Genomic DNA, 22,732 nt, shown 5'->3' with positions numbered 1-22,732 from the left:
CGGATATGGATTTCGAAATTGCGTGTCTGTGTTTAAACCTTATTTACGTTTATTTGTTCAACACGCGGCGTACCTGGTTTTCGATATCGATATATTTTTTAAGAGACGTTACGGAAACAGGATATGCGGGATCGAAGGGAGTGACGCGGAGCTAGAAAAGCATTTTACAAGTTTCGCCTTCACGCGAGAATTATTCTTTTAAAAGAGCCAGCTGCAGCAAAGGCATTACTTTCAACGAGGATAAATCCGCCAGCACAGCCTGGAAATAGAAGAATACACATAGATACTAAATATGTATAATTTTCGCTACTGTGATAAATGTATTTTAATTTTGAGTGTTAACACTCAAAACTTGAGTGTTTTTTTTCCGTAAGGGTCGAGAGCCCTTATCTTATTTTTTCCTTATTTTCTGAGATATAGGCCGATATTCATAGAATTAAGATTCTTATTTCAAAATCATCTTACGTGTTGAGGCTAATACGGCTCTGTGATTGGTTAACAACATATTAAGAGTATACTTAAGATGATCTTAAATATAAGAACGGACTATGAGTACCGGCTATATAAATGTATACGATTGCATGTAATACATGGTAGCGTCATTCTGTACCTCCACATTCTGCTGGGTGTTGACTTGCAGTAAATTTTCTTTCCGAAAACTCAAGATCGTCACCGCTAGCAATGGAATAATCTCCAGAGAGTCATAGCCGAGAACCAGATCCCAAAGATACAACAGTTGTTCGGGCGGCAAGTGGCCACTGAAGCCTCTCATGAGCCACTTGAAAACTATTCTTATGCTGAAAAACGCACGCGCGTTTAAATCGACGGATCGCACGAATAACGTAGGAAGAGAAAGGCCCGTATATACGGAATCCCCTTTTATCGCTACAAGCGCCCGTAAAAGATCCTTTCAGCCAATAACCCAGATAGTATGCGTGTCTAAAAGACATCTTTGAGACGGCATTAAGTTGTCTTTTAGACATGCACTCTAAAAAGTGTCTTAAGGATACCCTAGTAGCACAATATATTGGCGCAATATTGGAAAATATGTAAATCTAATATTCCCAACATTGGTCCAACATTGTAAGATGGACGCCTCCTCTTATTTAGCAATATTGGTCTAATATTATATCAATATTAAATCATTATTAAACCTTCTTCTTCCTCGTGTATTAGGCTTAAAGCCTGTTTTATTCAGTTCGTTCTGGTATTTTGAGTATTTGGTTTTACTTTATCTTCGGCAGGCTGCTAATCTTGTCGAAGGAGACCTCCCATCTGAAATGGCTATACGCCTGAAGGGGTATATGTGGCAAGGTACTCTCGGTGGTTGCCACTTCCCTTCGGGAGATTCCGAAAAAAGCGATGGATTTGAACTCGGATCTTTTCGTTCATTTGTTTACTAAGCAGCCCACATTTATCTGCGCCACACTCGCCCCCCAATATTAAACTAATATTCATATCATATTGCTAAATTTTGGCCAAAGCATTTCCTATATAAAAAATCTAACGTTATGTAATTGTTGTTGTGCGTTATTGGCATTTATTTCACGGTCAATATTGGCTTTACATTGGGAAATACTGGCCAATACACTGTGCTCTAGGGTATCTTTGTGACGTCTTTTAGACATGCATTGCTATCTGGGAGGAATCCTTCAAAACCAATTTTAGTGGCACTTTTAGCAATAAAAGAGGCTTCAGAATATAGACCGAAGAGACAAACTCACGGTTGAATGTGTATATTTTTAAAATGGGCCCACAGCTGCGGTTCGTGGCACTGCAGTAACCGTTCGAAGAGCAAGCAGAGGGCGACTATGCCTTGCTCGTGGCTCGAGACGGTGTGCAGGCGAAACCAGTATCTCAAGTAGAACGCGCGGAAAGTGTAATACATGGCGCAGGGATCGTCGTATAAATAACAAAACGGCGTGGCTGGCGTGAAAATAATTAATTAGATTCAAGGAGCGTATGCCGTGTCCTTCGCGAACTCCTTACCATACATTGTAAATCCGTGAAACGGAATGACGCCGCTCGGCGGAAAGACCAGGGTGTTTTCCAGCGTCGCCGGTTTGCCCTGCAAAACCGCGTGGATCACTTGACCCCCAGCACTCCTGTCGGTCGTCACTGGCGCGAGTATCTCGGAGTCCCTCGAGAAGCACAACATTGTCTTATACAGAACGTCCTCGAATACGAAGTATTGATCGTCGTTTCTCGCTGTTAATTGTACATCCTGCAAGATGGTTATCCGCGCGCAAGTTTTATTTTGTTTCTTTAAAAAAAACCAATGTGATTTAAAGAGTATACAAATTACCATTATTATCAGCTTGTCTACTACAATATCGTATTGCAAAACCATATTTTTCAATTCCTCGTAATATTCTATATCCTAAAAGAAAGAAATTAATCTGTACTGATAACCGGAAGCATCGATCTTCCGTTTGACAGAGATATATCAATCGTACATTATCTTTGATAACAGATCCGAGAACGAGCGACCAAATACGTCCGCGCAACGCACGGGGAGATCCTCTTTTGAGAAACTCTTGAGCAATCGGAGCGTGATTCGAGTGCAGTACCTTCTCGCCAATGTGCGTTCGTTCAGCTTCCAAATTTGGGAAGTTTTCCGTGGCCGGCATGTCGGGATTCACTCCCAGCAATGGCATTCCCTGTACTAACTCTGAATACATATGTCTCTGCGCAAAGAAATTTTCTATACACATGTGTGTAAATACGTAAAATTATAAATTATAGAGGCAACTCGATAGAATTCGTACCAATTGCGCGAGCGTTTTTACACTGATTTGTATGTGACTGAAGTCCCAATTTAATTCGTCCCTGAAACGTTTTAAATGAAAACTCGATGCAGATACGTTTTTATTCATAAATAAAACCGCGGTTTCTATACGAATCTGTAATTACGCACGGTTGCTTTTTGAATGACGGATCGCGTATGGAGAACAGCACATCCAGGAAGTCCTTCGGCGCATATAACGGTCGGTATTGCGACAGATCTGAAAGTCATATCTTATAAATGGTCCCAAGAACTTGCACCTTGCATCTTTGAATTTGCTATAACATTTACCGATGTCATAAGTGCTCAACTCATTCCACTTTTCGGCCAGCTCGTCCCTGTCGGTGGTAGGCCTTATACGAGCCAGCGGGATGTTCAATTCGCTGCATGTCGAGTTCAATGATTTTTGTATACGCCGTTCCCATTGAATTTGAGTCTTTTTCAGGTAGCTCAGATCGGCTGTCTGTATGTGTGAGACTGATCGGGAATGTAACGAACCCTAGAGAGAAGAAAAGAGATCCATCTAAGCGGACTTTTATAATTGAGGAAATCCTGAGGGAAATGTTTTACCGTAATTTTGCTGAAATGTATTTCAACATCTCTCAAACCTGCACTAATCATTGATACTTTAGTTAAAACTCAGTAAAAAAACCATTTTAAAAATTTCTTATTAAAAAGTAACGTAGTTTTTAGTTAAATCCAGTTTCATAATTTCATTCATTTATTTTACGTTAATAATCGTGTTATGAAAGCATTCTATTTGGCTCGTTGTTGCTGGCCCCTTGATTTGATATTCGTTTATACATTCAACGAGCGTTTTAATGAATAAAACATAAAATTGCTTCATTTCAGTAAGTTTTTCTTCCTTTAACGCAATATAATCTCATTTCAAGATTTTCACGTTGAAACCAAGCATATTTTCAAAAGAAGAGTATTCTTTTTCTCTGTGTACTTTCAGCAAAATATTTCCGTCGAGGGGTTCATTGATTGGAGGAATACCCGCGATCGCGCCCAGTGAAACACCGTATTCCGGATTTCCGTCTCCAGCCCGTTATCCCTGAGTGCCGTAATCAGCGAGTTCTTGAAATCGTGCCGGTCCACGGCGGGCGACGCAACGAGCCTCTGCAAACAGACAGAATGCGATGCCTCTCCGCCTCCCAGAAAACACTGGCTAACAGTTACGTAACATCAATAGATCTATTATAATTTCCCACTCGACAATATAAAATGTAACACATGTTGTACGTAACAGTCACATCGTTGAGGAGAAAATTACAATATTAATGTTAATATTAATGTTGGTCCAAGTTCCAAGCATCGTGGACACAGGCCTTCGTGTAGGTGTTAGCTGGTGTTTACCGGACGTCGACAACGCTCGGCGTTCGACGAGTATGGGGCCACGCACCTGTATCTCGCTGTATAGCGCCCTGTAATTCGACATGCTCTGTATGTCGTCGGCGAGCTTCCGCGCCGTTTTGTCGCGCGAGTTCGCGCTCTCCGCGGTTCTCTCTTCCATTCTTCCCGCGAGATTGTCACCCGCGAGCTCGCGTTTACTCACGGGCGAAATTGAATAGCCGCGCCATTTTTAAACAGACGCGGTCGCCGGAGCAACGCGCACAAAGCCGGACTCCGGAGTACTCGGCGCCCATAAAATAAAATCTGGAAGTTGCCCTTCACCCTTAGATGATAAATCTTCACATGATAAATAAAAACTCGCTATCACTATAATCAGAGCAAAATGCGTCTCTTCGATTACCTGGTTAATCAACAAAGAATATTTGTAAATACATTTTATTGATTCCCCTTAGGGTTACAAGGCGTTTTTGAAGGAACGTGCCCAAACCTCTTACCTGTATAACGCCTCTCTCTATCCATTTCACTATATGTGGCGATCGAACGAAAACCAACAATGTTTTGTTTGGTTTTGACACCGGGTCTTCGGATTACCAGACCAGCGCACAATCCTCTGCACCACGATCGCTATTAACAAAGAATATTTATAATGTTAGAATTAACAACTTTATATTGTATAGTTCTGTATACCATATTAAGACTATATTTTATATCAAAGGCGTTAAGAAAAGTTCAAAATGGCATTTTATAATATTATACATATACAAGAAATACATTAAGATATGTTATCAGTTTCTCAGCGTTAACTTGTATGTTATTTCATTACTTCAGATTGAATTATTTGAAATGGAAAAATACTAAATCCACATTGATTAAATTCTTAAGATGAGATATAAATATTTTTGGGTTACGATTACATACCTAACACAATTCTTATACTAATATCTTGTATTTTCTTTCGTTGCGCATTACACGTAGCCTCTCTGGTTTTTTCTCTCTTCTAATGTTCAGTATATTAATTCTACAAAGGCTTGTTTTCTGCTCCTAAACTGGTGAACTAGTTGCAATAAATTAGAGTGAGACAAGCATATTTTTTTCTCATTCTAGCTTACTGCACTAGTCCACCAGTGCAGGAACAGAAAATAAACCTAAACAGTTCGTAAATAGTGTGCCCACTAGTGCCCATTGCCTGGACACAGGAGCACACGTGTACATACAAATCTGAACCAATGTTTTCAGCCACGGTAGTTAAAAGAGACGTTAAAAAGAGACAACATGATCGCAATTTAACGTTGTTGCTGTATGGGTAGTTAAGTTGTAACTACCCATACAGCACCGAAGCTTTCAGAAGCATTTCAGAAAACATTGTTGCAATGTTGCAATGTTTCTGAAATGTTTGTGCTGTGCTTGTGCTGTGCTTGTGCTGTGTTTGTGCTTGGTGCTGTATGGGTATCTCTCTCTGACCGCTCGATCCTATGGAGGGGGTAGACAGTGCTCCTTCCAGTACGGTTATATAATTCTATCAGTTCATTGGTTCTGCCAATCGGCGTCTCGCTTGCTGATTGGCTGACCATGTTAAGCCCCATAGTGAATCCTGTGTGCAAACTAAGCGTAAATAAGAAAGAGGTATATTTGTAATGTTATTTCCTAAAAGAAAACATATTTTAGATATCCCTGAGACTTTGATACATCTTAGGTGTACATATTGCGTAGTTTAGAGTTATATCGCACCATAACCTGTTCTAGTTTAGCTGTACTCTGTTGCACTATGCTGTACTGTTTCAGCTGCTGTCCCAACATGTCGACCATGAGGAGCATGGAGGGGGTAATGATTGCGCTTCTTTTATTATTTAGGACTCTACTCGTAACGATATCAATAGTTGTTGGAAATGTCGGAATAACATTCCGACCACGAATTTGTAGGTACATGCAGTTGAAAATTTTGGTCCTGAGCAAATGGGCCCCGTTTCTTTTGCCTGAGCTGATTGCACCAGTTCGGGATTATAGAAATTTTCGAAATAAAAAAATTCCCATCGAGATCGTGCAATCGTTTCCTAGATTTCTATTGCGTTCTCTAGGAAAAACAGGATATTTTCGATCGAAATCCATTCCGAAAAATTCCATAATAGTGCCCGGCTAAAAAGAACCGTTACTGTCGGTTGAACCAATTGCCGCTTGAGTAATCGGAGTCTGGTCGAAGCCGCAAAAAAAAAATCAAAAGAATCCAGTCCGTACGAAAACGTTTCCGCGCTTGAGAGACTGCCGCTATCAATTGTCCTTTCTTTCCTCTTTCTCTCTCTATCTCTGTCTAATTTTTTCTGCTACTTCGAGCAGGTATTTCTCTTCCAGCACGAGAAACGTTTCGCGGGGACCTGCTGCTTCAAAATGCGACCCAGCTATGTTAGTCGACTTGCGGGCCTCGCGGCTACTCCGGGGTCGGTCATGCTCTTCCGTCAGAAAATGGCGGCGAAGTAGGCCCGGTGTTGTTTTGAAAGGTGCGTTCCTGCTGTGCGAGCCAACGATACCGCGTTCGGACGCCATGGATATCTCGAGCATGCTCGAGGTGCAGGTGAAGGAGGAGACGGACGTCAAGGAGAACGGTGAGCAAGCGGCGGCGGCGCGCCGACAATGTTCCGGAACCCATGTTCCGGAGAGCGATTTTGTCGAGCGACTGCCTTAACCTACCTATCTGCTCTTACGGTTGTTCACGCGGCCGTAGAAAAGCGACAGGACCCTAGGATCGAGCCAAGCCCTTACCCTGCGTGTATCTCTTTAAGGGAAAGAGAGAGGCAAAGTAGTTTAAGAGAAGTACCAGAAGCGTCGGTGTTTCCGGATTTAAAGACACTCTGCCCTATGTGATTATTAAAAAAAAAACTTAATAGATTTATATATAAGTACACTTACCGTATATATATACATATACGGTAAGTGTACTGAGAGTTGACATTTTTGTTTAAAAAAATAAGATGTAAAGACAGGATTTGAACCATGCTTCACTCGAAAGGACAAACACTCCAGCGTAAGTTTGTCCATATTCTGTTCTTACGTCTTAGCTTTTTAAACTAAAGTGACAGGTGTCGACTACTGGTACGCTTACCCCCAAGTTTTCCACAACGGATACAGCGAGAAAGCATAAATGTAACACGTGCCATGTAACTCTTCGAGATATAAAGCCCAGGGCTGGAAACTCACGGTGGTTTTTTTTCTTCCAGTAACACCAGGACAAGACCAGGCGTCCAATGCAAGTAGCACCGCTACCTCAGCTATCTCTCAGGATGAGAGCAATTACTACAAGATAATGCTTGGCAACGGTCAGCTCACTTGACAAAACTCCATATTGCCTTGCCTTGTAACGAGTAGTTGCTAGTTTAGTTTTATAGTTTAATCTTGCTTTCTAATTGTGCTGTAATTGCCGGAGGTTTGTCACGAAGGATACAAATTACGGGCGACCGAGACCGCTTCTCTCAAAGCCGAGAGAGTTGTGAGTAAACGTCGTGATTTCGTTTTTAGATATCGCGTCTGTACGATTTCGTAGACTTCACTGTACAGCATGCGATGTGCACATTGGCTCCGCTCCAGCTCAAGCTCACAATATGTTTGAACATCCTGTAATCCGTACGTTATTGTGCTCAAGCTGTTATGAGTTCTATGGAGATGGCCGGTTCGAACAGGGTAACGTGACGTTTATGTATCATGCGCGACATTTTCTCAGGTATCCCAGTCTGCATTTTGATTTCAGGCGATGATGCTACAGATATGTTCTGCAGATGGTGCGCCAACGGTGGCAATTTATACTGTTGCTCGTACTGCAGCAATACATTTTGTAACAAATGTATACGGAGAAATTTCACATCTCTGGTGAGAAAGAAGATTGAAGCGGACGAAAAGTGGAAGTGCTTTGTATGCAAACCGAATGATTTGTATAGCTTGAGGGCTGTGTGCTGGGCCTTGCTTCAGCACGTACAAACAGTGACAAGGTATTGTGTAAAGTATTGCCTAAAGTATAGCAGAATAGTGACAAGGTATTGCACCGACGTAAATGACAAGAACGTATCGATCGAATTTTATCACTTCATTATGAAAATCCATGAATTTTATCACTCCATTATGAACTTGCATCGGCATTTGTACTTGATTATACGGTGTATTTTAGGATACTCGCGCACGACAAGAAAATGAGCGCCGAAGAGATCGAACAGAAGATGAATTTGGACGAATCACAGTGTTGCCCGCGCAGAAGCAAGCGTAAGCGGCGAAGACCCGACTCCAATTCCGAGGAGGAAGACGAGACGTACACGCCTAAGGCAAATGGGGGGGTAACGTCATATGTGAAACGTAAGCCGCTGAAAAGGTACAAAGCGGTCGTCCAGCCTGCTACGAACGGCACGAGGGTGCAGTCCTATAAATCGCCGATTCCCATCAGACCGCGCCCGGTGGCGTTCCCGAGAGGTCAATGTTTTAATGAACCGTCGAACTCCGCGGTCAACCGTGAGAATTCACCCAGGAATCCGAAAGATATCAGTCTCCCATCGTCCAGCGTGACAAAATCGAATACCCAGTTACCATCGAGATTCGACCCCAGCGTGTTGCCGCAGCAGCACCCGCCTCCCTTGTATCGCACATCTTTCGTCAACACGTCCGGATCCGCCACTTACATTCAAACGCCTGTTCCGATGAGCTCCACTACTCGAATCATTCTTCCGCCGCAGCCTCAGCCGCAGTCGCAGTCGCAGTCGCAGTCGCAGTCGCAGTCGCAGTCAACACAATTGACGCCGTATCAATCTCTACAGAATTCGTATCAAGCGCAACAGACGACTTCGTACCAGCCGCAACCGACGAGCTCGTACCAGCCGCAACCAACGAGCTCGTACCAGCCACAACCGACGAGCTCGTACCAGTCGCAACCGACGAGCTCGTATCAGTCGCCGCAGCTGCTTCAATCTACGCCAAATACGATGGTGTCCATACCTAATCCAGTGGACAAGCTCGGGAGACCCGTATTTCTTCTTCCTAAACCGAAAGAAGTCGATATTACTCCTAATATAATCGAGCTTGACAGTGATTCCGATGATGAACCGAATGTCGTGTTGCAAAATAATTCGACGACCAACGGAGGCAACAGTATGAACGTTAGTACAACTGCCAATAGAGTTGTACCTGTTGCTCTCACCTGGGAAAACAGTGATGATGATGTCGTGAGGGAGGAACAACCCTTGAGAGAGGTTTGCGTGACTGAAGAAAAGGACAGGTCCTTCAAAGAAATAATGTTGCCACACAGCCAAGAACTCGACAAAGTTTTAAGTGACACGAAGGGAAAGATGTACAATTTATTTAACTTAAGCAATGCGATCAAGGACATTAAAGAAGAGGCTGAGCAAATAATCAAGCAGTTTCATTGCACTATGCGTGGCACGGTCTTTCAGTTAGTGCAGATTAACGATAGGATAGTACGCCAATACATTGGGTGGAGTAGATCTTGGGAGACGGAAACTAAGGCGTCACCTTCGATCGACGAGAATGCATCAGTGTCCCAGGAAAATGTAGATATTCCTTTAGATATGATTTGTGTCAACGATTCTGACACTGAATCCGAGGACTGCGAAAATCAGATTAGGGAGCCGTCGGATTTAATTAAAGATAGTGATATTATTAAGAATTTGTTACTTCGTAAGGCAAATGTTGTGCATCGTAGTGTTGGTGACGATAATGTGCACTTGACTATGGACAAGGCGATTCAGGTGTACGACACGGTCTTAAGGGATTATGAGGACTCTATCGGTTATTCTGTAGTGACAACTGATCAGAATCGAGAGGCGGACGAGAGTGCTTCGAATTTGCCGATAGAGTCCGACAAGAATTTTGGCAAATATGAGGAACAATTTATCTTTTATTTGCAGCGGATTAAGGATGAAGACCAAGAGGCAGAAAATATGAGAGGGGTAGACTCAGATGAAATGTCACTTCAAGAAGTGGTACAAACGGATCCATCATTTATTTCGGATTTGCTTCAAGATGTTGATTTATCTATGGCGTCTTCTGATCAATTGGAAAATTGCCAAGAAGAAAATTTGAGTGATATCGATTTGGTGACCAAAGATGATGAAAATAATACACTGGTTAAGAATAATGAAGAAATTGTTAATAATTCCGATACTGAAAAACTAGAAATGAGTATGCAACTTGACGGCAAACTGCAACAAACAGAATCGCAAAAGACTTGTGCAGAGACACTGGACGAAGAAACGACAACGTCAGATAATACTAAAACTGAAAACGATAACATAATAAACATGGACATAATTAATCCCGTGGGAAGTGAGGAAGATTGTACTATTATCGATAATTAATGAAAGAAATTGTTTATAAATGTATTGTTTTTGGTTAAATACTCTTATAATCCAATTAATTATGAATCAAGATACATTTTGATTTGGAATTTTCATCTTTTTCGAAAAAGTTCCACAGAAATAATTTATTATAAAAAAGTTGTACAGTTCATTTCTAGATTTTAAGAAGAACCGATATGAAGAATAGAAAAGCTTGTTTTAAAAAAAAGCCTGTTCTTTTCTGTTTATTTAAAATATGCATATATATAATATATCTTCTGAACATATAGGCAACTTTGTCGAGAATTCGCTTTGACAAATACCTTACAATTAGGAAATAACATCTCAAAATTGTATCTAGTTAGGGAATTAGCAATAAACAATATGATTTTTCTTGAAACTTCATTAGATTTATAAAAATGCACATACATTTCCCTGATTTTCTACAAATTTTCACTATTCAGTGACCAAATTATTTTAATCGATTTTCATGACAATTTATATTTCTATTAATAAATAAAGATTTGTTAGCAACATAAATTTTCTGAAAAGAATTTTGCAATTAAAAGATGAAATCAGAATGGGTGGGAAATTCGAAGAAATATATAAATTTAAAAAGATAAATTAAATGTCATTAATTTGATAAGTTGCATTCTCTAATGAAAGCAACGTTATTTATCATTAATTTTTTTTTATTCGGCAGATTAAAAATCTTTCTACTCAAAACTAATCTGTACATCTCAATAATATATATTATTATGTATATGATAATATATATTAGTAATTAGAATATATATAATTATTTTTATTAATATTTTTATTTGTTTAATATCTTTATTATCCCGATAATAGTTAATATACACGAAATATTTTGTATGAGTAATAATTTCGAAAACTATCTCGTTAAAAATACAGCAAGACTATTTTTTTCACGAATCGAACATGCCAAATTAATCTGTTTTCACATTGCAGACAGGAAAAATATGCAACGTAAAAGATAATTAATAACTGTTTATTCTCTCTTCCATCCCCAAAGAGCACAAAGTTTCACGTAAAACTAATCATGAAATATTCTTTTGTCTTTTGAAAGGAAAAATACTTATCTCTAACTAGTAAAGAGCAAAAATTGAAGATTTTAATTTGGCGTTATTTATAAATATGTGGTTTGTACTACGCAATTATGGAATTTACATAAACTTGTATATAAGAGCATTGTGCTCCGTGTAAAGAAATTATGCATACAAATACGACGTTACGCTTTTTCTTATAGTATATTATCCCGATGCGTTGCGTTGTGTAATGAACCGTTGAATGACGGATCAATACTTCTCTATTAGTTTTGTCATTGTCATGTACATGTTACATAATAAATACAAAAATACGTCGTATCTCTTATACTTACTAATACTTGTAATTGCAACCTATAGGCGTATATACATTAAAATGATGTGAGAGAAAGGGAAGAAAAGTGTACGAAATAAATTGTTTTATATGTTACACACATACATGCTAGCCTACTTTAGATTTACTATTCATTTATAAAGCGTAAGTCTCGCGATTAAACGTAAGTCAGCGGCTATTAATATTTCAACTTCGTTGAAATTCTGCTTAACACTGCCTAAATAAACTTAATGTAAACAGTCAGTGTGGCGTAATTGTTTCTTGCAAAATAACGACAATTGTAACGTTTCTCTCCAACGTATTTTTATTTCATTTTTCTTGTATACATATATATCAATTCACAGAAACGTAACATTTGTCCAGTCAAACAGACATTTTACTTTTATTGATACTTATTCGATTTATATTACATGTGAAGACGCATGTAAGTCTCGCTGTTAATGGTTTTATCAAAGGAAACTGTCCATTTTTTAATTGTACATATCTCAAGAGTTTTACGAACGTAGCAATTGTATTTAAAAAAAAATAAATAAATTTTATATATAAAATTAAATATTAGACATTTGTAACTTTTCGTGGACGTTTTGTACATAAAAAAGGTTTTCTTATCTCTCTCTTTATTACCGCGATGCACGAAAGATTCGCATTATGTTGCTCACTGTCGTTGGTACACTTTTATGTTACAAATATAGAAACTGATGATATAGCTCGTAGAACGTGCTTGAGCAAGTAGTAGTCTTTGTGATAATGGTTCATTTAAATAATAATGTTAAGAAACAGAAACGATAATATCGAGTCAACTTAAATTAACAAATTAACGATAAATGCGATGCAACGTAAAATACGAGAGCACACATCGTCGGCACTTCGTCGCTGATGACACTTAAACGTTGCATTGTAGAATCATTGTTGCAGTGTTGTTCCTGGAACTCTTCATTCGTTTGCATGTAACATCTCAGTATCGAAATTGACCCTTTTTGCCCATTCCATTATGGTACACTCTCAGCGGCGTGTAATTTCCATTTCCGTTCATCGCTACATTTGCAAAAAAATTATGAAAACGATGAAAATTATAAACATAGCGCGCGTTCAGAAACAACACAGTTTCTCCGTGATGCATGCAGAAGGGGGGAGGAAGCTCTCGAGGAAATACGCAGAACTGATCTTTTCAGATCGTGATGGATTTCAGAGTTCATCGTGGAAACCAGAAAAGCCAGTTCTGAAGATTTCCGCGTAGACATTGTTAGGTAACACACACACACATAAGTTACATATGTGCTTCGAAGAACCTGAAATAGAAAATCTCGAGCCTGTTCAATCACTTACTCAGTTCGTAATCTCTTATGGCAGCTTGTAAAGCCAAAAGTCAAAGTTAGTGAGGAGTTGCGAGGACTTGGAGCGTATGCGCGCATTAAAGTATCTACCTTGCACGATTGTGGGTGGTTGACGTGGACCCTGGATGGTATGTGCATGACATCTCGGCTTCAGTAGACCATGATACAAGACGAAATACAGGCCGGCAACGATGGCCGCCGCTACCGCCATACAACGAAACACGAATCTCAGCGACTCCACTATGTCCTTGTCGCCGAAATTGATATAAGCGCCGATTACGGCTCCGAGACACCGACCTGTGGGCGTCCGATAGAGAAATCGATAATTCAATCCTGGCCGTTCAGTTACAAACATTTAACTTGGGTACGTACCGACGCAAAAGTGAGCTATCACAGGCAGCGCTTGGGCAGTCACAGTCAAATGACGCGGTACCAAGTGTCTCAGGTAGAGAATGGCAGTAACCCACATTATTCCTAGGGTGAATACTTCTAAAGCTTCAGAGATTAGGGACCACCAAGGCTCAGATACGAAACTCAGTACGGTGTACCTGGTCAAATGTATCAATCGTATCAATTTTCAATACTTTTTTAAAAACGAACGAAAATAACTGACGTAAACTTAGCGGTATGATCTCCTCTCGGACTGACACCTATCACGCGATTATTAGATTAGAAAAAACTTACCTACCTGATTATGTACACCGTGAAGGCAGTGATGAGAAGGTTACTGTGTCCGCAGTAATCTACAAGATGCTCGGATTTCCAGAGGAACAGGAACGCAGGTACCGCTCCGACCGTCATAGCGACACCGATGGAAAGTTCATCGCCCCCCAGCAATAGCAGATGCCTATGTCAAAGAGAAGCATATAAAAGAATTCCTAATACCACGCATACGTTATTAAATTATTTCTACAATAGGCATAGTCTATTTAATTAAATTCGTACAAAGGTAGGTAGCTGTCCATCGCGCCCCAAAAGGTCCCCATGACTAGCAGGACGAAGAATAGAGCGGCGGTCTCGCTGCCGTATCTCTTGACGGCGCTCATCGGCAGGGCCAGCATGCCGCTTCTCGTGTGCCACCACCATTCCGGCGGACTGAGCGGCATGCCGTCCGCCGACAGAGCGACGATAGCCGCGAGGATCATTAACGCTGCGTGCAGGACGAGCGGCAGCCAGTAAGCCGGCCCGATGCCGCTCGTCAGAACGCTCAGATAGCCAGTCAGCGGTCCCAGCAGGGCGAAACCAAGGGAGCCGAAGGCCAACTGGCGTCCCACGTCGCCGCGACCGCACGACGTCTCCCTGGTCGCGATCACCACCGCCGCGTCGATCAGGGCGACGGCGGTCGTCGGGAAAATATCCGCGACCGAGCGCACGAACAAATACATCCAGAACGCCGCTTCCGTCCAATCTCCGGTACGCTGGCATTGGCTTTCCACCAGCACGCCGCCTGAAACGCCGACATTATCATCATATTATTATCACATACCGGAAGGAAGATATTCTGTTTCTCCGCCGTCAGCGCGGATAAAATCGAATGGAGCGAATGAAGATGATATATATAACGTTTAGAGATTTTCCAAGTTTTTAGCTCGGCAAGCAAAAGCTGTCGCTATCGTGTAAAATAAGTGTCAGAACGTGATTATTGAAGAGGAGCCGATTCCAAGAATACTTTTAAATACGCGTTTCTAATCACTTAATCCTTAATTTTAGGAGATTTCGCACGAAGCTTAATATTTAATTCTAGTTCTACAAGTTGTTACCCGGGAGGGTGTACGGATTGACCAGGTCGCATTCTATGGAGCAAGTCTTATTGAACGGGACCATCTTAACTTCCAGCTCGGACGGTATGCGACAGGCGAAATACTCGGCCACGGGATACGCGCACCATTCGTCCTCGTTTTCGGGATTCAATGCCTGACCGAGGCTACCGTTCACTGGTAGCGTGCCCGAGTACTCTGTGTAAACGTGACAGACAACGTTGTCGTTCTCGTCCTTGAAGCACAGATGCGGCGGCTCGTTCTCTATCATGACGTAACGACGGGCTTTTTTCGTCTCGTCACGAGTCTCCTGCAGGGATAAATACTTGTGTAATTACATCCGTACTTGACGAACTAATAATCTAATCACCGACATATTAAACTTCTAGTTATTGCAGAAATATTCCCTTGAAATTACCATAAACAAAACAAAATTTCTCATTTTTATATTAATTAGCGCAAAATAATAAAACGTTACAAATTAATAGCAAGAATGTTTGATCGATTGTTTTACTTTTAATATAAATCAAATTAATTGTTAAATTATCACGTCTTACATGATAGTTTTTCTTTACCTGCGCGTAGAGTTCACTGTCCAATGGCGCCACGGTGGTCTCGCCACTGCCGTCGAAGAGGTCTGCCTCAACGTCGGCGTTATTCCGGAACGTCGTCGTGCGCGCGGTCAGCTCCGGGTGCCACCGTCGCCAGCCGATCGGGTAGCAGGCGTAGACGCAATTTTTCAGCAGCATAGCACCCACACCGCTGTCATCGTCGACCCAGCGATGGCAGCCGAAACGGTTCTCACATCTCTCTTGCCGCACCTGGTACAAGTTGACACGATTCAGTGAGAAAAGAGTAATACATTCGCATGGAACTTAGATATTTCTATTGATTCTAATATCGTCACGCTTGAATTCTATTGATCTAATATTGTTATAATTGAAACGTTTTTCAGATATTTTTTTCCATTCATCTCTCAATCTTTCTTTTACTCTTTATTCATGGTAAACGCACAATCGCTCCGTGCCGATCGCAGTTGAATTTAAGATCCGGACCCTTCCCGGACGGTAGCGAGCAGTCCACCGTGGGCACCAGCATCAGCAGCGCGTAGAAGAACGCCGAGAAGATGCAGGCGACGGCGATCATCACGCGGAGGTAGCGACCGGTCGACGATTTGTCATTTTTGCTCTGGCGGGCGGCGAGCTTGTCGGCGATCGGTCCTGCTATTAGCGGCCCTAGTATCGCTATCGCCGGCGAGATCATCGACACGAACCTGACGTTCTCGATGCTCAGTCCCGCCTTCTCCATGTGCAGCGGAAGAAACGGGAAGAGACAGCCGATACCTGAAGAGAGACGGTCGTAGATCGCGACAATTCGAGGTTGCTCCAACTGAAACGACTGTTATAAGATGTGACTCGATCGGACTTGCTTACCTCCGAAAAAGATGAACAGAAGAAACTTGAGCGATATCAGGTTCGTGTTGATGAGCTTCTTCTTCGGCAGATCAGAATCCTTGTCCAGGTTCATCTTCTCCGTTGACGCCGTCGTGGCCATCGCGGCCGATTTCTCTTACTCGGGGATGATCGCGAGCGTGCCGGCCGATCTGGACGACCTGCAGTCGTCTACTACGCTGACTGGCCGCCTATATCCATCGCGGCACGTCCATCCTGTGGATGCGCTTAACGTTACGTCAGGGGAACAATTACGCTAATAATAATGGAGTTATTTATAAATGTTTACGAGCAAACACGATGGGGTGAAGGGCGAGCGACTTGTGCTAGTTTGACACAAAAAGCGGCGTTTCAACAAATAATTTAGAAATCTGTCCCCTTTCTACGCTGTAAATTAAAAGGAAAAGGGAGAAAAATTTAGACGCAGAGCTGCGAAATAGAGAATCGAATTTGCGTCATTGCTATAATTGAAACTTGATGTACAGTCGTCGTAAATTAATTACTCGTCCAACGCGGTGACGACGGCATCTCGGGCCGAACGAGGGAGGTCGTCATGCGAATCGACCACGTGTAATCGGACAGGAAGGCCATCGCACCTGCACGCGCGTGCGGGACATCAAAGGCAATCCGCACGGATGTGATATATCGGCGCCACGTGGTTCGTAACGCGACGACAATGGAACCGTTGTACCATATTTGCACCTCGGCTTCGTTGGCACCGCGGCGAACGTGCTTCGGAGGCGAAATGTTCAGCGTACGCCGAATTCGTCGATCCCCTGATGCGAAGATGTATGCGAGCTTATAACCCCTTCCCCTTCTTTTTCTTGTCTTATTTATTTTGCGATATATGCACACGGAGAATTTTTTTAAAATCAATTTCTTCAAATTGCCAGTACATATAATAATAAAATTCCAAATTTCATTCGACCACGGCCGGCCACATTTGTTAATTAATCGGTTAATGCAGAAAATTTATTGCGAAAAATATTACCTCAGCCCGGGTAAAGTTGAAAAACAGACGCGCGGATGTCATCTGTATGCTGTTATGGCGACAAATATTGCCACATGCCTCAGTGGTCGAATTGGTGAGACGCCCGCCTAGAGAGTAAGGGAGGTCCAGGTTCACACCCTGGCTGAGGTATTTTTTGCAATAAATTTTCTACACTAACCGATTAACTAACAAATGTGACCAGCTGTGGTCGAATGAAATTTGGAATTTTCATTTTTTAATTTAAGAATTTTATGAGAGTTTTTGAAATTTTACCATACAATGTACTAGTAATTATACTTGAGCCAACGGCACACGAGATACTATTTTTCCCTCTGGATTGCTTACGAGAGCCAAGCAGGATTTAGCCTTTAGTCACCTGACCGAAAACTCTGCATTCTGATTAGCTGTCGCAAGCAATCCAGTAGGAAAAATAGTATCGCGTGCCGTTGGCTTTAGTAGAGGAAAGTCCTCCATTATGAGATAGTAGGTTTTCAACGTCCAAATTCAATGACAAATCGTTTTTCGCAACGATTACACGGTGCAACAATCAATTTTCCACTAAACAGGTTTCACCCCAAGGGCAATAAATTCATGGTGGAGCCAACAGATGATGTCTATTAATTTAGCAGGAACTCATAATAGAGGACTTTCCTCTATACATTTTACTAATAGAATGTATGGCAAAATTTCGAAAAAACCCCATGAAGGTCTTCAAAATGCCATGATGTCCCACGATTGCATGATTTTCATGGTAAATTTTAAGAGAAAATTCTCTCCCGTGTATGTATAAGATTCTAATGGATATTCCGAAATGTACAAGTACGAGAATTCGTTAAAAGTAATCATAATCCAGATAAGAAAATGTAATTGTGATGAAGCTAAAGAATACACTGAATAATTGAATAAATGAATAAAATTAATGAAGCGTCTGTTGAAACGCATTTTCGGTTCGTCCTTCGACGAGAATTCGCGCTTATTATTAGATATCATATTGGAAAAACCTTCTCCTGGATTAATAAAGGTGGTAATTCAGTCGTCGACGAGAAAGACAGTAGGTCGGCAATTAATATTCTACACGCGACGTTTCTTTTCCTCGCAGCGTTCGCGATGAAATCTTGGAAATCGTTTAACATTTCTAGCACTGTGTCATCCATATCTGGACGACGCGTAAATTATCGCAAAGACCCCATTATCCATTTTGTAACAGCAACAAGTCTTTACTCTGTCGTTCATCCAATTGCGAGTAATTTTACTAAATATTTAAAGACACCGACAGAAGCAAATGTTAAAATTTCGTCAGCTCTATCAAGTTCAATGCCGAGATCAGCCCGGCACTCGGAGTGTCTGACTGAAGACACTCGCGGTACTAAAACGTCACTTCCGTAGGGAAGGGTGATTCGGGATAGAGGCGTTCGTTTCTATCGTCAAGTCCCACGTGTGCGAACGTGACGCTTACCCATGAATGAACGCGCACAGGTGCCACGGTATCTTACGCGCCGAGAATTTATGCCAAGGCAAGCGCGCCCCGTACGATTACGTGGACGCACTTCTGAAGTGTCGCCGTATCAATCTTCCCATGCAGCGAATCGGGGCATTCAAGGCGCACGCACCCCCCCCCCCCCCCTGTATGTATGTACGCGACGAGAGTGCGTGCGTGCCTGCCGTGACGATCGATTTTCGCCGAGAGCGCGCCCCGGTGCGATACACTAATTATATTTTAACAAACTGCCCTGCTTTCTCGCGACCGTGTCACTTTCATTGAAAGCCGACCTCCACAAAGCGAAAACTCCACCTTCGGAATTTTTACGCAATCAATTGTGTACAGGCCGGTATTTATAGTCGGATCTTATAAATTTCAAGCCGTCTTGAATGTATCTAAAGACGATCTTGAGGCTGTCTTGGATATAAAATCGGACTATGAATACTGGCCCCTACTGGTCACGAAGTGAATTGCGGAGACACGCGTCGAGAAAGATTTGCTGCGATCTTCCAATTGTCGGGCGGAAATTTTTCGAGAGTTAAAAATTCTTTGCGAAAATCTGGCATTTTTCTCGAGAGCAGGGTGTTATGAAATCGATTCGTTCCTCGATCTTGCCGCTCGTCGAAACTTCCCTTCGCATTCGAAAAGTACTTTCCTTCCGATTGTCACATTATTTCTCATTCGATATCACGTCCATTCAATGATTGCGGGAGGAGCCGGGCGAGAAAAGGGGGAGCGAGAGAGCGGTCTCGCAATTTATCTTCGTGTGTCCTCCGGTCCTTTCCGGATTGATTACGTCGCCGTCGTAATTGTCGTCGTTACGTGTAAGCGGCAAACTCGGTTACGTAGTTGAGCTACGTAAGCTGTCTCACGCGTTCTTTCAGCCGCGCGTCTCTCCTCCCACGCCGATTCACAATTAAACGTCCGCCTGCTCTTCATTCGGTCGATCGACACCTTCCGCCCTGCGGAATTTCGCGCGGTCAGCAACCGCGGAAGCGAGGTGACACGCTCGAATTTTCGCAGGGGACCGCGGCCTCTCGGACTCGTTGGGGAAAATCTTACGTCGAATTTAGCCGGAATCGTTACCTTCCGACCATTCGACGAGAGAAATGACGATCAACGTTACTTGAAAACTGGACCTTTAGGCCCGGTTTCACCAACGTCGCTTAACTTTAATCTTAGTTTAATTCATTCTTTGTCTCTTTTCAAGGCCCAGTTTCGCCAACGCCGCTTAACTTTAAGCTTAATTTAATTCGCTCTTTGTCTCTTGCCGACTGTTACTTTAGAAAGAGACAAGTGTGAGTTAAGCTAAGATTAAAGTTAAGCGACGTTTGGTGAAAATGGGCCTTAGAATTAAACTAATGAATTAAACTAGGGTCAAAGTTAGCGAAAACCCGGGTTAGTCGGTTGCTTAATCCATTCCCAGTAAACACCAATAGTTACGTAACATCAATATTATAATTTCTCACTCGACAACTTGAATGTAACATAACACGTGTTCCGCGTAATAGTTTCATTGTTGAGTAAGAAATTGTAATATTGATATTATGTAACTGTTTAAGAGCTAAGTTAATGCATAAGAATTTTAGTAAACGTCGCTTAACTTTAATCTTACAAGTTTAACTCATGTTTGTCTCTTTTTAAAGTGACAGTTGGGAAGAGACAAAGAACGCATGAAGCTTAAACTTAAACAACGTTGGTGAAACCGGGCCTCAGTTGGAGTTTACTAGATTTCGTGGCCTCTTTTAATTTCCGTATAAAAGAGGCGTATGTGCGTGAACGTGTCTCGATGCGCGGTCAGGCGGCAGCATTTTTTTCCCGTTCAATCCCGCGAGTTATGGGCGCAATTGATTGCAATTGCGATCATTAATTGCCGGGCTCTTATCTAGGGAATCAGTTCGTCGGTCTTGGAATGATTGCGAAACGGGCTGAAAGCGGGCGATGCGTGCCATGCGCTGGAATGACGGCATTCCTAACTGGGTTAACGACAGGTTACGGAAGCCTCGGATGTTTTTGCCCGGTTTTAAAGAGGCAGAGGCCTGTCGTGCTCGCCCCTCGTAAACGTGATTCCGACACGAAAATCCGCGCCCGCTTCTGCAAACAGCGGTTGTAAAATGGAACCTGAATTGTAAATGTCATGTCGCAAGACACGCATCGAGTCTCCCTACCGAGACGTCGGACTTGTTTATCAACATACGTATACGTCGTGCATCGATTACTGAGATTACTCGATCTAATCTCATCAACTGGTAGCACACAAACTCCGTCTGTTTCGCTTCAACGCCAAGCGGTTTCAATCCTCGGCGCAATTTACGAGGCAATTTGCCGCTAAAAAAAGCTGCATGCATAAGAATTTCCACGCGTTTTCCATACATGCGTTCTGGTCTGCCGCGGCTATAAATAGGCGCGTATAAATGACTCGGCGGGATTCATCTAATCCAACTTTGTATTCAATCGCGCACTGCGATAGACGGAAGTCATCGAGTATGCATCAAGCGCGATAATGGAATACGTTCGAGATATCCTTTTTTCTATCTTGATCTAATAGATGTTTTTCTAAAGTATCTTGTTACTATGAGAAATAAATGTCGGTGTCTACTTCATTTATGTTTATCAATCTTTCTAATGTGTAAACAATTTAATTAACGTTTTCATTTCCGAGACAATCTCTCTCTAAACGTCAATCGCTGGATCATCACTGAAAACAGTGAATATCCACAGTTGTAAGTGTACCACTGAATTATTCAGTGCTTCACTTATAACTGTTTTCAGTGATAATGTTTTTTTTCACTGATTGACTTTTAAGCGTCGTCTACAATAACCGGCGTAAGCGTGGAGTAAGAAGTAAGAGTAGGCGTAAGAGAGCTACTTCCGGTTTAATAGAGCTGGAGTAAGAGCGTAAGCGAAATGAATTATTTTTATTTCTTACGCCTACTCTTAAGCCTATCACACAATAGGAAAGCACAGGGAATAGGAATAGGGAATAGAAATCTATGTAATGCCAAGACACAATGATTCGTTGGCAATAGGCGTGCTGTCCAATCATCTGCATTTTAAAACCACGTGTCTGTCCCAGTCTCAACTGTGATTGGTCAGGTAGGTCAGGCACAGGGAATAGGGAACAGAAATCCAACGCGTCGGAAATTCTGTTCCTATTGCCTATTCCATATTCCATTGTGCGTCGATGCACGGTTTCTGGTAAGTTGGAATTTAGTTATTTCTGTTGCCTGTGTTATTCCCTATTCCTATTCCCTGTGCTTTCCTATTGTGTGATAGGCTTTACTCTTACGCCTTTTCACGCATGCCTACAACACCTACTTCACCGTATTGTAGATTGAGTCGGCGTAAACAGCTTACGTCAAAAACGTTACTCCTACTCTTACTTCTTACTCCACGCTTACGCCGGTTATTGTAGACGACGCTTTAGAGATTGACTTTAGAGATTGCTTGGAGTAACGCACTTGGAAGTGCTTGGCCAACAGGACATCTCGCGATATATCTCGCGCGAGTAGAGAGAGTATTCTTTTTTTTATGGTATCTAGGTGTCCTCCGCAAGACTGTCACGTTGCGTCACGGAGAACGGGTCTCCGGTTACGTCAATATTCAACCTCCGTGTCGTCGCGAGCCATCGAATATCCGACATTTCACGATGACGGTGCACGGTTTCGAAACCGCTCCAAAAATAGTTGTCGCGCGCCTCGAAACACTAACGGTGTACCTCGTCGACTAATTAAAATTCTGATTGTTTCCTGGAAACGCGACGCACGAGCGATCGCGAAAATTACCGTTCGTCCACCCCGCGAAGCATTTTCCTCGATTCTTCGTACGTTCGACACGGAGGATATTTAGCAGCG

At 42.2% G+C, this 22,732-nt stretch overlaps 3 protein-coding genes across 11 annotated transcripts in view; 1 reads left to right on the top strand and 2 right to left on the bottom strand.

The window, feature by feature from the left end:
* Positions 1-27: 27 nt before the first annotated feature.
* LOC105558942 (TBC1 domain family member 19) lies at positions 28-4,734 on the bottom strand. 3 transcript variants are annotated; one of them, XM_012006902.1, is made up of 12 exons: positions 4,636-4,734; positions 4,191-4,541; positions 3,785-3,907; positions 3,077-3,284; positions 2,918-3,005; positions 2,769-2,829; positions 2,457-2,687; positions 2,306-2,380; positions 1,990-2,224; positions 1,725-1,926; positions 611-797; positions 28-259 (listed from the first exon to the last, which is right to left on the bottom strand). In XM_012006902.1, exons 2-12 carry the CDS (start codon positions 4,299-4,301, stop codon positions 191-193), a joined length of 1,590 nt encoding a protein of 529 aa, XP_011862292.1. In that variant the 5' UTR covers positions 4,302-4,541; positions 4,636-4,734; the 3' UTR covers positions 28-190. The 3 variants fall into 3 exon arrangements, with proteins under 3 accessions (XP_011862292.1, XP_011862293.1, XP_011862294.1); XM_012006903.1 differs by having other exon boundaries at positions 4,191-4,444; XM_012006904.1 differs by lacking the exon at positions 28-259 and having other exon boundaries at positions 721-797; positions 1,995-2,224.
* Positions 4,735-6,521: 1,787 nt separating this feature from the next.
* On the top strand, positions 6,522-10,864 carry LOC105558940. 2 transcript variants are annotated; one of them, XM_012006899.1, is made up of 5 exons: positions 6,522-6,738; positions 7,351-7,449; positions 7,649-7,810; positions 7,878-8,115; positions 8,292-10,864. In XM_012006899.1, the coding sequence occupies exons 1-5, from the start codon at positions 6,537-6,539 to the stop codon at positions 10,483-10,485; spliced, it is 2,895 nt and encodes a 964-aa protein (XP_011862289.1). In that variant the 5' UTR covers positions 6,522-6,536; the 3' UTR covers positions 10,486-10,864. The 2 variants fall into 2 exon arrangements, with proteins under 2 accessions (XP_011862289.1, XP_011862291.1); XM_012006901.1 differs by lacking the exon at positions 6,522-6,738 and adding an exon at positions 6,813-7,276.
* A 1,282-nt stretch (positions 10,865-12,146) lies between these two features.
* Positions 12,147-22,732, bottom strand: part of LOC105558936 — a 42,637-nt gene continuing 32,051 nt past the window's right edge. For 3 of the 6 annotated variants that reach the window (XM_012006884.1, XM_012006886.1, XM_012006888.1), the window contains exons 2-11: positions 16,390-16,623; positions 15,971-16,299; positions 15,532-15,777; positions 14,960-15,266; positions 14,145-14,646; positions 13,888-14,046; positions 13,572-13,747; positions 13,290-13,496; positions 13,192-13,215; positions 12,147-12,900 (exon numbers count right to left, since the gene is read on the bottom strand). In XM_012006884.1, coding sequence (XP_011862274.1) covers positions 12,821-12,900; positions 13,192-13,215; positions 13,290-13,496; positions 13,572-13,747; positions 13,888-14,046; positions 14,145-14,646; positions 14,960-15,266; positions 15,532-15,777; positions 15,971-16,299; positions 16,390-16,510 — 2,151 coding nt within the window. In that variant the 5' untranslated portion in view covers positions 16,511-16,623 and the 3' untranslated portion in view covers positions 12,147-12,820. Of the gene's footprint in view, positions 12,901-13,191; positions 13,216-13,289; positions 13,497-13,571; positions 13,748-13,887; positions 14,047-14,144; positions 14,647-14,959; positions 15,267-15,531; positions 15,778-15,970; positions 16,300-16,389; positions 16,635-22,732 lie in introns of all 6 variants that reach the window. The other 3 variants (XM_012006885.1, XM_012006887.1, XM_012006889.1) reach the window with 2 other exon arrangements.

The sequence above is a fragment of the Vollenhovia emeryi genome, unplaced genomic scaffold (assembly GCF_000949405.1).
Source record: "Vollenhovia emeryi isolate VEMERY1.0 unplaced genomic scaffold, V.emery_V1.0 DF939303.1, whole genome shotgun sequence".
Classification (NCBI taxonomy): Eukaryota; Metazoa; Arthropoda; class Insecta; order Hymenoptera; family Formicidae; genus Vollenhovia; species Vollenhovia emeryi.
Note: the sequence above shows the minus strand (reverse complement) of the source record. Positions and strands in the feature narration are given on the sequence as shown.